The sequence below is a fragment of the Vigna angularis genome, chromosome 1 (genome assembly GCF_016808095.1).
Source record: "Vigna angularis cultivar LongXiaoDou No.4 chromosome 1, ASM1680809v1, whole genome shotgun sequence".
Lineage (NCBI taxonomy): Eukaryota > Viridiplantae > Streptophyta > Magnoliopsida > Fabales > Fabaceae > Vigna > Vigna angularis.
Genome location: NC_068970.1, coordinates 44,826,435 through 44,840,242, shown reverse-complemented (window position 1 = coordinate 44,840,242; position 13,808 = coordinate 44,826,435). Strand labels below are relative to the sequence as shown.

Here is a 13,808-nt window from a genome sequence, read left to right as displayed (position 1 = left end):
TTATCTTCTTATCTTCAACCTACATCTTCCTCTTTACTCTAATGTTCTCCTGCCTTGAGGCATCATCTCTTCAACTCTCCTTTTATTGAACTTAGCAAAATCCTATTGTGTATTCACCTAGGCTTCTAAGATGGCGACTATGTCAACCGAAGAGGGTCTTGCTTCTTTCGCTCTAGCCATTTTATTTCTCAGATAGCATGAACATTTGTTTTCACATAAAATAAGTCGGTCCCACGATGGGCGCTAATTGTTCTTATAGAGCCAAGTATATTCTACAAAGACTTTGATAAACGCTTCAAGCCTTCAACTTCAAGGGTATTCATCCTCCTCAAGAGTACTTGTCCTCTCTCAGCTGACAAGGGGTTATGTGCCTACAAAAGACACTTTGTCTATCAAGTCAACAAGTGGATTATAATGTAATTAATGTTGTAATAATGAACGTAATTAATACCTTATTGAATGTGTTATTTATAGTATTGTTCATAATTCCTTACCTGGATGGACTTGAGACACGTAACCTAGTTAAGTATTAATCTCATATTAACTCTTTCCTCTTTAGCTTAATTGTGGATTATCTTGACCAACAGTCTAGTTGACATGATCTATGAGTACATCGAATCATTCCTATTTTTTTCTCTTTATCCCCATCAGGAGAGAAAATACAGAATAAATCTAAAGTATTCTAAAGATGAAAGATCAGATATCAATTCAAGTTACTTATTATTCCCAAAGTTTAATCATTCAAATACGTTTTCGCTTTACTGTTCTATAGAGTATTAGGAACTCCTTTGATTAAAGAGCTTAATGCTTATTAACTATTGGTATGTGAATCATAACTTCTAACATAGAAAAATTAATATAAATAATATAATAATATATAAATTAATTTTAAAAACTATATAAAACATTAAATGAAAAAACTTTGGAGAACCGTGGCTACTGTCATATATAGAAGCTGAAGCTTTAGCAAATAAAATTTAATCTTGTAAAATCCCAACAAGTTTCAACAAATCATATAGATATTATATATTCTTATATTACTCATACTTTCTAGTAAAGAGTGACAACCACCAAAAGAAAATTATTTGTTGAATAAAATTAAACAGCAAATCATAATTTTGAATATTCATCTTTTTCTAATATAGAAATTGATCTTATAAGCAAAATGTTAACATTATAATACTATTCGATCATATGCGGTCAATCAAAGTAATAATGTTCGTGAAAAAAAAAATTAGCGAAATTTTTTTCGCCAAAAGATATAAAATATAAATACGTTATAATTGTAATATAAGTAAAAACCATATACTATATATCTATAACAAATTAATATTTATATTCTAGCTGAAAATTGAAATCCGGATTAAAAAAGCAAGATTATGATTGCAAGGAAAATTAAATACATTATTGTTACAAATATTAAAAACAAATATGATATTTAGGTTAAAAGTTACTTTAATCCAGCTGATTTCATTTGTTCAAATTTAGTGTATTAATATAATAAATACGATTTTTCTGAAAATAATGTTAAGAGTTGCCAAGACAAAAATGTATTACTTTTAAGGTTAAATATGTTTTTGGTCCCTTAACTTTCAGTGAAAATTGGAATTAGTCCCAAAACTTTGGCCTAATTTAGTTTTCAAACTTTAGAAATGTGTGAATTTAGTTGTTTACACCGTTTGACACAATTTTGTTTCAATATTAACTGAGAAATGCGTTTGAAACATCAAATAAAATTAACAAAATTTAGTTAAAAGGACTAAATTCACACATTTCTAAAGTTTGGGAACTAAATTAGTCCAAAGTTTTAAAGAGAGACTAATTCCAATTTTCATTGAAAGTTAAGGGAGCAAAAACATATTTAACCCTTACTTTTATTTAGATAAAAGATCAAAATTAAATTTTATAGCTTTAACAAAAATTGAATTACGGTTTTAAAAGAACAAGAAACTCCTAATTTTTACTCAATAACAAATTAGAAATTTCATTCAAAATCAAACCAGAAGAAGAGTCGAAATCATACAAAGGATCATAAAAGAACAAAACAAAATGGGGCGGTCGTAAAAGAAAAACAACACATCTAAAATTACACTAATTAGAAGCAGCGAAAATATGCCCTTGAGAATGAAAGAAGGTTACACAAAATGTTAACACTTATTTGACCAAGAATTTGAATTTTCTACTTAGCTTTTTTTTTCATGTCTTTATAATACATATAGACATTGATTTCAAAATTTTAAAATATATTAAAAGGAATTTTAATACACCAATATCAGTATATTTTGAATACTCAAAAGAAAAAAAATACAAGAAAAATCTAAACCAGATAAAATGAGCTACTGATTTATGCTATTACAAAATAATGTCAGGCAAATTGTCCATAAATATTCGACATATTTTATTTTTAATATAATAAAAAAATTACAATTTTATAAGAAAAACTATTGTTTATAAATATTTAACATTTTATTTTAGATATAAAAAAATAGAATTTTATAATAAATATTGATATATTATTTTTTATTTTGTAAAATTTAAAATTCTTAATAAATCTGTTTTCATATTAAACTTAACTTTTTTAACAAATATGTGATAATTATTAAATACTAAATACATATTCATATCTCAACTACGAACAAAATTCAAACAACTTACAAAATTAAAAATTTTGTACTAGGATTATAACTTCTGTTTTTTAAATCATACTAAAAGCAAAACAAAATTATCTACTCAATATTTTTAATATGTAGAAACCATGCTAAACCGGCACCTTGGCTTTCAGTTTTAGCATTATGTGACAATAAATGGAGAAAAAAAAAACTAAAAAAGAAAACAGAAAGTAGAGAATACACAGCACAATCCTATAACATCAAACAACTTAGATTCCAAACAACTTAGAGCTTAGTTGTGCCAAACTCACCTATAATTTTGAGTTTGTTCTACTTATGTCCCCCATGCTTTAAAAAGCATCAGCAATGTATTAGGAAAAGTTTTGTTAACTCTACCAAACTTTCCCATAATTTGCAGGTGGTCACCTTACCTAACCTCTGATGTGGGAACTGTTCACTGAATCCACAAGGTAGCACTGGTATTGAAAATAAACAAACTTTAAATATTGGTTGGTTAGATGTAATTTACTTTAAACATTCATGTTTCCTATCTGAAGGATTTAGGCAGCCTGAAATGGAAGAAGAGTAAAACAACCAAGTTTTAACAGAAAAATGAGTTGAAAATCAAGTTAGCCATCTGGGACCAATAGTTTCAATTTTTAAGAGATAATTGCCAAAAAACCATTCTTCTAAGTCAATTCCTCCGAACAGAAACATTGATTACCATAAGCAAAGTTTAGTTGTTCTTATGCTACACTTAGCTCAACTTCGCAAAAAAAATGGCAATCACAGAAGGACAGGGGCTATTTACTATACATAGAAAATTTGACCAACGTTTAAGAGACTCTCATGAGGAACATTGAAGATCACACTATTTTCCCTGCATATCTTCCTAAGAAATGCATATATATAATCAACAGCTATTTTCTTGTAGAACCTTGATTCTCTCCTTGCCCTCACAACTGTGTTTCCTAGAATGTGAACCACCCCAGCATCCCTGCAGCTATTCAAAAATTCAAGTTCATCTACTTCGGTCTGGTTGCTTGTTTGTCCAGAAGACCTGACAGTAATATTCATGTCATGTGGTGATCTAACTGGTACTATTGAATCTACTGAAGACATTGTTAAATCCATAATGGAAGAAACTGTGCTTCCATTGTTATGCAAAAGGCCATCTCTTGGATGCTCTATTTGCTGTCCATACAAACTGTATTCATCTGAATCTGAACATCCTTCCATCATAGACTCGAGCCGAACGAATGTGAACAGATTCTCAAAGAGTTTTCTCTCAAAATCATCATCTTTCTTATGCAGGTCTTTGTAGCCATACCGTGCCACGCATCGAAAGATGTGGAAATTCTTAGGTCCAATTCTCTTGACAAGGAATCTCTCTTCTTCTGGGACTGTGTAGACAGGAAGGTACTTCACGCATACAAAAACAACAACAGAATGAATGGCTGGAAGGTTGGTAATGAAATGAGAAAAAATGTGGGGCACTCCACTTGCAAGTTCTGTGTAGACCAATCCAATTCCAGGAACCCGGACAAGTCCTAAACTTGGGCCAAGACCCAGAATCCATGCCATTGAGACCTTACTATGCATTTCAAACTCATAGCGTTTCACAGTGCCGTAATGCCAAACAGACATAATAATCAGAAATGCTCCAGCAATTGCAAGTGGAACCCACCCACCCTGATCAACTTTGAAGAGGACTGAGGAGAAGTAGGTGCATTCCACAATCAATGATAAACTAGTGAAGATGAGGACAAGAATCCAGTGGCAGCGCCACACTAGTATCATGATTAAAATCATAAGGAATGTTGTAACTAGCATTACTATCACAACTGCAGTACCTGTTATGAAAACGATAAATATACAAGTGAATTCCTAGCATTACAAAATATAACTAGCATGCTGGAAGAAAGGCTGTAATGACACTGTAAAACAAAAGAATTAGACATGTCCAAGAGCATTACAAAGTTTCCTAAACTGTGTTGTTTTGAAACACAAAAATACGAAAGGTAGGGAAAGAATGTTATGGGGCTATTTTGAAAAATTTACTCAACCATTATGATCTGAGAAGAGATCATATTGGTTTATATGAAAATATTTGGTTGCATAAATTCTCTCGAGATTAAAATAAAGGGTACCCACCTTCCAGATAAACACCTCTAATCTTACACAATCGTGGTTAGATCTTATGGTAAAGATTTAGTTCCCATATCCATATACCTCTTGCTCCTCTTTCTCTCTATGCGTGCCTAATTATTGAGTTATGGGAGATTGAGAAACTTTGATATATTTTTGTTATTTTTAGCTGCTGTATTTTGCTTATATAGTTTTATAAAGAATTTTTAATCCCCTCTTATCTGTTCTTGTCTAGATTTTCTTTTACGGAGGGCTTCTCTTGGTGTGTGGTTGGACTGGTTCCATTTATAATTCTCCATCTCTTGTGATTCCCACCAACATGGTATGAGATCTTGATCTAACGCCATAAGGAATACCTAGATTTATATTTTGGTAGATCCCTTTACCCTAAACAAATTTTAAAACTGAATTGAAAAACCCTTGCTGCGCTGGTGCAGGTCAATTCCCGTTCACACAAATAGGCTCTATTTCTTGATAGCTGTTAGTAATTTATATGACCCAGTGAGTCACATCACATTCAGTAGCCTTCCTAGGGAGCACACATCAAGCTTATTTCTGTGTTGGTTTTGACCCTACAAAGTGAAAATCATCTCAAGAAAGGTACTACATAGATCCTGCTGCAAGGGAGTTTATAAACATGATAACTAGTGTGTTTGACCTTATCTTAGTATAGGCTAGGTTTGTCAGTGTATGTACTACACTTGTAAACACCGTAATACGTGCATGTACAAGGAGGCCAATGAGGTTTTTAAGTCAATCCCATTTCACAGTTCTGTCCCTTGATTGTTCCTCTAACAATGTTTCTTGTGCATTTTAACATTTGCAAACAAATATAAAGGGTGGTCCAGTGCACAGGGCTCTCACCTAGTATGTGGAGGGTAAGTGAACGCAGCCTTAAACCCCCCACAAAGCAGAATTGTTTCCAGGACTTGAACCTGTGACGTCCAGGTCACAATGCAGCAACCTTTCTGTTGCTCCAAGGCTCATCCTCATTATCCATCTTGCATATTTAAATGGGTTTCATAAAGGACCAAAAACACCAAGATATTCAAATGGGATGCACAAAGCATAAGCAGTAATGCTAGGGTTTGTGTATGAACGAACACACATAAACTTATAGGACAAGATCAATATGTCTAAATGGGATATACAAGCTGCACAAAGGTTGTACTACATAATGTAATGTTAACGCTAAGGTGTAGTGCTCATTAGTTGATGCAAGATACTAAATGAAATTACTTACTAATACTTCCACCAAATAAACAAAAAAAAGAAAACTAAGGGTGTGCTTAGATAAAACTTCTTCATGAGCACTTATAAAAAAAAGAAAAAATGAAATTAATTTCTCTATAAGCTAGAATTAGTTTATGTATAATGGTTTATTTAGACAAACTTTTCCATAAGGACTTCTATTGAGAAAAAAGAAGAAAAAATGAGACAGACTCCTCCATAAGTTAAAATTAGCTTCTGCCTAATGTCATTGAAGCTTTCTCATATGATTTCTCAAAGTTTTATTTTTTCACTTGTGCGTGAGACGGAGAAGTTTGTTTCACTTTTTCTCTTATTTCTCTCTTCTGGAAGTCTTTATAAAGAAGTTTGTCCAAACAGACTCTCCTAAGTTAATTTTGTAGAAGCTTTTTCATATTAGCTTCTCCAAAAGCTAATCTTTTGACTTGTGTAAAAGTTTATCTCATTTTTCTTGTTCTTTTTTATTTTGTTTTTGAAGTATTAAGATCCTTTCAATTCTCTTCTTATCAAGCCTAAAATTGAAAAAATTACATCACTTGCATGCTAAAAGCAACAAAAATATTCATCTTAACATTCAGCAAGGGGAAAACTTACCATATGCATTTCCAATCTGGTTTTGATTTTCAAACCCAGCAGTGACAGCTATGCAAAGAACCATAAGGATCCAATTAATATCTGGAACATAAATCTGGCCAAGGAATTTCTTTGATGTATATACAACTTTTACTCTAGGGAAACATCCAAGAGCAAGGGCTTGCTTAATAATTGAAAAAGTTGCAGTTATTGTGGCCTGGCTTGCAACTATGGCTGCCAATGTTGCAACAATAAATACTGGCCAGTATATTTTATCTGCAATACTATGGATAATCAGCATCTAATATATAAACAATTAAAAAATGGAGAATATATCTGCATCATCAAACAAAAAAGGTAGACAATTCCTGTAAGAGGTTTATATGCAAAAATATACCATGGCAGCTCTAATATATAAGCAAGCAATGAGAAAAGAAACAAGAAAGTTGGTATTCAAAATCCAACAATTTACTGTAACCATTACATAAAATTGGTGGTATTCCATAGGCGTAAAATTGTGCAGTATAAAATTGAGAACAGGGGGAAGATAATTTAAGAATTGAATTGACCTCTATTTTGATTGTATTTCTTTCCATATTTTTTCTTTTCTATTGATTCCATTCTGTAGTACATTCAAAGGTATTTTACTGACTAAAATTAACTCTTAGATACTATAAGAGTGCTCTAACAGTTACAACTATAAAGAGTCGCATAAATACCACTAAATACTCCTAATAAACCTTCAAAAAACATTCAATCTCCACTAAACACTTGTTAAACACATTATTCAACAAAAATGATAAACCTGATTTGCTAAATTCTGCAATAGAAAAATGAGGCGGTGCTGTGAGGCAAGACATTCTAGTTATCTAATATAGAAACAGAGAAGATATTAAAAAGAAAAACCAACACAGGTTAGGTTTCGGTACTCATACAAATTCTCTCTCTCACACACACATATAACAGAAATAGCCCGTATATCCAAAGTCTAACTTAACCAAAAGGCACAAGACATCATTTATGACTCTCAATATACTCAGTATAATAACTAAGGCATGACTTTGTCCTTCTGGGATGTGTATTATCAGCTTACATTCATTTGAGTTGATAAGGAAAAGTTACATTTTTAACAAAATCTAGCAAAACGCAAGAATGATTTCATTGTAACCTATAGAAAGAAAAGTATAATAAATTAATTAACATAAATTTGAAAATAGGAGGGGGAAAAGGAGAGAAGCATCCATTATGTTTTCAATTCTTAATGTGTCAATACACCTGTTGATTATCAGAACATATTCCTGAAACAGGTTTTGGGATAATTTTGTATCACATCCTTATTTCATCATCGACAATCAAAATATATACACACAGAAGAGCTAGCTGTCAATATAGAAAATAGAAATTAGAAAAAAAATAAACTCCTAAACTTAGGCCAGTAAACAGGTGTGTAGCTAAAATAAAAATTAAAAACAAATATTCTAATAGTAACATTTATGCAAATAATAGCCACATAATTCTGGAATCAATTTAACACTGATTCTGGGATTTTCAAAAATTTTCAAAATCCTACAGGTAAATCACAATTCACAGACAAAAATTTCAGTAGAGTGAAAAATTACTAACCTGGAATTGAACGGTAAAAAGCATCTTGAGAATGGCTCAAATTATTCATAAGATAAGCAGCTTGACCAGAATAGGCTAAAAGAAGACAAGGAAATACAACTAGAGTAAATGCAAGCTGTACAGCTGAGACCGGAAAATGGGCTAGGTCAGCAAAAAGAGCTTCTGTCCCTGATATCAGTCATCACAAGATAATTTGTACAGTGCAAAATTATAAATTGTCACTTCATTTATTAATAATTCTGAAATATGCAAAGGAAATCAATAACAATGAAATTGAATAATACCTGTTATGCTGAGCATGATCCCACCAAGGGAAGTCCAGCCTTCTTTTCCTCCTTTTCTAAAATAGCGATATATATATACTGGAGAAAAAGCTTTTAGAACACTGCTTCCGTACTTCCAGATGTTAAAAATACCTATACTTCCAATTAGGAGAAACCAAAGAAGAACAATTGGAGCAAAGAGCCAACTAACTTTATCGGTCCCATAATGTTGCATACTGAAGAACCCAACTAATATTACCACAGCAACCAGCACTACAACACCTATATCAGACAGAAAGAAGCTTTTCAAGACCTATGAGCTTAAAATGAATTCAAGCAATAAATACTTGCACACAGAAGTAGCACTTAAAACAATGTCTTATAATAGTTGTAGGAAAGGAACATACCACTACTCATTGTAGGCTTGTTTACCTTGATGCCACCAACAGCTGATAAAACTACAACAAAAGATATGGTTATGAATCTCTTCTTAAAATAACTGGAGTTTGTTAAAGCTGATACTATGAAAACAAAAACCTGTTAGCAATAATAAAATTTGGTAAGGATTCCTTTGCAAATTTGCAACACAACATAATCAAACTTAAATGGAATTTTTTTCTTCAAGAAAGAAGTAGAGGCTTGTTTGATTTCAGAAATTAAAGAAAAAAAAGTGTTTATTTTCTGTATCATTACTACAAACATGTCACTTTATCTTCATTATGTTTATTATATTTTGAAAGATTTGTATATGAAATGGTGAAAACAATATTTTCAAAGATCCGTTATGTTATAACACCTTGCTTTAATTTCTCCCTTTCTAGTAATTTCCGACTCATTTGATCAACCTTAGACTAAAATGAACTCAAGCTCATCTGACATATCAAGCAAAGAAGATATGCCAGATTGAAATTTAAAATTTATAACGATATTTAAGCTAAAAAAAATTCCCTCTACCAAATCAAGCCTTAAAATTACCAAAATAGGAATATCAACAGGCCAACTATCCTGCTGTAGTCTTTCAAGAGAAAAAAAAAATAATACTACATCCTTACAGGTTTCAAATGAATTGTATCCTTACAGCATAGTGTTTTCTCAGAATCTTTCTAAAGTATACATATGGTGTGGGAATCAGATAACGGAAAAGTGATGAATAAAATAGAGTATTTTGCACATATATGGTGGGAAACATAAGAAAAGTTGTATTTTACATGAAAATTGAAACTAGGCACATGACAATCAGTAATAATACATCTACTTGAGAAAATAAAGAGACAACAATATATTTTGAGAGTAGAAAAGGTCTCTCTTAGGTGCTCATATTTATATACAACAGATCTGTGATATGATGATGAAAAAGGAAAAATTAAAAGACAAGTAAACCTAGATACAGTTAGGTACTACCCAAAGCAGCATTTGAATAATGTTTATTTAACCTATTCTGAATCTATTCTAACGCATCTAATGAATCGAAAGTCATACTCGTAAGAAGTAATGAACCAACTAGAAAGAACACAGGTTTTCTAAGTAGTGTACTAAGATCAGGAATTCCTTGTCCCTCTCAAGCTTCAGTTTTAAATACATCTTTGTTGCCTACTCTATTATTACAAGTAGAATACAAGGTCATTTTACCAATAATTTATATCCACATCATTGTTCTTTTTTGTCATCCCAAAAAATGAATTTGTGATTAATTACCTTCCACAGTTTGGTAAGTCGGCACATGTATGCACACATAATATTTAGAAGCACATGCATTGATAGATATCTTTGGTAAACAACAAGCAAGCTCTAATTATTGAAATATTCTTAATAAAATGGGAATAAGATCAGCTGCAGAAAGAAGGCATACCAGATATAGCTGGGGTAAGAATCCCATCTCCAATAACCATGCAGGTGCCAACAAGAACAAGAATAAGAATGACACTCCTTGCAGATTCTTGTTCCTCTAACCATCTTTTCGTTTTTGCAGCAAAGGACCTTTCATGGAATGTAGACCGACTATATGTCGTTAGCTCTTCATCAGTTCGATGCTGGTTAGGAAGGGTTTTTATCTTTGCATGTCGGCAAAGCAAGGAATAAAGTGCAAATGTTCCACCTGTTCCACAAATGTCAGTTTGATTAAACTTCATTAAAGATCAGCAGTCTGAAGCAAGCATATCTATCTAATGCAACCTATATGAAAAAAAAAAAAACTTGTGAATTTAATTAAAATTATGAAAGGAAACTGGATAATTTATCAATTAACAAGACACTTGTAAGTGAAAAATGAAACATCATCATTCTTCACTAAACTGTGAATCTGATATACTTATAAGGAATTTTAACAATGAATAATAAAATACTGCAGATATCCAAGGGAAGGCATAAAGCAAGGGGTAATTTTTTCTGGTATTAGGATATCCCTCCCATTTCAGATTGGGATACAAATATTTAGTACAGGGTGTATGTTGTGCGAATCTTCTTTACAGAAAATATCATTAAAACCAGATTCACGAAGCTGAGTTGTTCACATAGAAAAGTTATAATTTTGTACTAAGTATTATCTTAAACATATACACCACAAATGAACAAAATAATCCATACCTTGCCCATTGTCATTGGCTCTTAATACAACAAAAACATATTTGAGGAGTGGTACCAAGGTAAGAGAGTAAATAATCAAAGAAAGAGCTCCGATTACATCCTCCTGATCTTTGACACCATTAGGAAATGTATTGTAGAAAACATACAAGGGTGAAGTGCCCAAGTCTCCATAAACTACCCCAAGACTCTGAAATGAAAGCCGCAGGAGCAACAGTGCAGAAAATTTCTGAACAAATAAAACTGTGTTAACAAAGAATTCCATACCAAATCACTTAACAGCTTATTAATGCTATCTGGGCTCTGTAATCTGTGTAACACAATAGCTGGATTTCCTTATCAAATTGACATTACACACTCAAGTTGCTTTATGTATTTGCCATTTAAATGAGGCTTCAAATTGTTGTTACAGTTGTGGCCATAGTCACAATTCAGTTTGTCCCTTGATTTTATGGAAAAATTGCAGACTAACGCAGTTGATGCAGCCCCAACTGCAATTGCTCTAAGTATTTGTCTATTGAACAAGACAAATACGGTTTCAAATTCATCACAAATCACGATATTGTAGGACATTGTGGACAAGTGTGGCTGGTGCAGCCCCAATTGCAGTTGTAGAGAGTTCAAAAACCTTGACTTTGCAACCAAAGTACAGTTGCTGACCGGTTTCAAATATATGCTCCGTAGTGCCTTTAAAAGCAGAAAATCTTTCTTGATTAAAAGGAAAACACTAGTTTTCGTTTAATTTGTGTTCTAATGAAGTCCTTGACAATAGCAACTAAGAATACAATTTAAGTGGACTGAAACTAATAATAAGAGCGGACAAACAAAATTAGGGTTACTGTATGCTGCAAAGAGAATGCTTCCTAATTCAAACCATGACCAACCAAGGCATAACAACACGGTTGTGTCAGAGCTGCCTAAGTGAGGATAGCTATATTAGTTAAACTTTTAATGTTGGATTGACAATTCAACATAGCAATTATTAATTTTTGTACAAGTTAAGAAAGAACCATAGTTATAAATTATCAATTGCATTCACCCCCCAAGAGTTAACATTAATGACAAGAGAAATTCAGTAAGAGAAAGAATGTAAAACCAAGGTGCAATGATGCTTCATACTTTTTCTCTGTACATATTTTTAAGCCTTCCTGCCTCTTCATCCATAGGCTGGTCAAGCTTCTGATCCAAATCCCACATGCTACCTTTGATATCACTATCTTCATCAGTATCTACTCTTGAACTCATTTTCAGCTCAGATACTTGTAAGTTTCTAACCGGTACAGCTATTCAGCCTTATGTTCTCCTTTTTCAAGAGTCGCTACACCCCTTAAGAAAATTAAACAGAAAAAGTTGACAGAAAAACCTTCGGGCCTTAAATTTGAAGTCACTTGAAATCCATGCCAACAGCAACCACGGATCCAAACCACCCTAAAACATCTGGAAAAGAAACAAAAATTGAATTAGAAGTCCATAGCATCTATGAAAAAAAGATGAGAGAAAAAATGCCAACTTGCAAACGAAAATCAACACAAAAATCTACACCTTATATTGACCAGGCTCGGACTACCAAAAACTTAATCAGAAACTAGGATAAAAAGTATCAAACTTTTCCAAGCCTACATACATATGCATGTACAAATTAAGATTGAAAATTATCTTGATCAGAAAAATACCCTAATGAAAATGTAAATTTTGTAACTGAGAAACGCAAATTTGGTCCATGCAACTATACCCTTTTGATGAAAAACAGGAAACCTTCTTGTTTGCAGGTGTTATCTGATCCAAGCCCCACCAGTCGTCGCATAATCTGATAATTGCTGCTGAAATTTCCAAAGTGAAGTGTCTGAAAAAAGTTTTCTTTTGTTCCTCCCAGGTCTTGAAAACTAAAAATCCATCTCAATCTGAGGCCTGAAAATTTAAGGGATGAGCAAAGACATGCAAGGCTCTTCACTGGAAATGAAGATTGCAACAGAACAGAAATAGAGTGTCCTTCTGCTGAGCTTGTATTAGCCTTTTACGGTAAGTGAGAACTATTTTCTCTTGAAAGCTAGCAGACAAAAAATCTCAGAGTGATAGAGAGAGAGAGAGAGAGAGGGACAAACCCAGAAGAACAAAACTATAGAGTTGTATTATATTTCCAAACTATAATATAGAGAGAGAATGTGTGAGTATGTAGAACAGGGAGATGAGAGAGAGAGAGAGACGTGGATGTGGGACCAAAGACTAACTTTTTATTATTATTTGTTTTTGTATTATTATTTTTTATTTATTTTCTTCTTTACTTTTATACTTTTTACGATCGTGCTGTCCTTTTATCCGCTATTATTAAATATTAGGTTAAATTCTATTTGTGTACTCTTATAAAAATTTAATTAAATCTTTAATTTTTATTTAGTTTAATTTAATATTTTAATTTTAAAAAAAATCTTATTAGGTTGTTTTCATTAGATTAATGTTAAACTTTTGTTAAAATTTATACATCAAATCTATTTAAAAAACCTAAATAATCAAATTAATTTTATATTTTAATAGAATGATTGGGTGTATAAATTTTAATAGAAGTTTAATATCAATGTCATAAAAATAACTTAATTGAATATTTTTAAAAACTAAAAGGCTGAATTGAATTATATAAAAATTAAAGATTTAATTAAATTTTTAAGAAAAATTAAAGGATTTATTTTAGTCTAAATTTTTCTAATTAGAATTCAGATGCACATTAAAAATAGTAATTAAAAGAAGTTCTAGAATTGGCCAACTTGGA

At 31.9% G+C, this 13,808-nt stretch overlaps 1 protein-coding gene across 3 annotated transcripts; it reads right to left on the bottom strand.

Annotated features, from left to right (window-relative positions):
* Positions 1-3,279: 3,279 nt before the first annotated feature.
* Positions 3,280-13,175, bottom strand: LOC108347863 (potassium transporter 10). 3 transcript variants are annotated; one of them, XM_017587311.2, is made up of 9 exons: positions 12,777-13,175; positions 12,164-12,481; positions 11,048-11,273; positions 10,314-10,559; positions 8,872-8,913; positions 8,486-8,746; positions 8,202-8,369; positions 6,600-6,854; positions 3,280-4,462 (listed from the first exon to the last, which is right to left on the bottom strand). In XM_017587311.2, exons 2-9 carry the CDS (start codon positions 12,287-12,289, stop codon positions 3,420-3,422), a joined length of 2,367 nt encoding a protein of 788 aa, XP_017442800.1. In that variant the 5' UTR covers positions 12,290-12,481; positions 12,777-13,175; the 3' UTR covers positions 3,280-3,419. The 3 variants fall into 3 exon arrangements, with proteins under 3 accessions (XP_017442800.1, XP_017442798.1, XP_017442799.1); XM_017587309.2 differs by having other exon boundaries at positions 8,872-8,922; positions 12,777-13,174; XM_017587310.2 differs by having other exon boundaries at positions 8,872-8,922; positions 12,800-13,174.
* Positions 13,176-13,808: the final 633 nt, after the last annotated feature.

Excerpts from the sequence above, each read along its gene's own strand:
- LOC108347863 (XM_017587309.2), bottom strand. The coding sequence starts at position 12,289 with ATGAGTTCAAGAGTAGATACTGATGAAGATAGTGATATCAAAGGTAGC. Across the intron at positions 11,274-12,163 it reads AAAATATGTACAGAGAAAAA|AAATTTTCTGCACTGTTGCT; the intron begins GTATGAAGCATC and ends TTATTTGTTCAG. Across the intron at positions 10,560-11,047 it reads AGCCAATGACAATGGGCAAG|GTGGAACATTTGCACTTTAT; the intron begins GTATGGATTATT and ends TTTGTGGAACAG.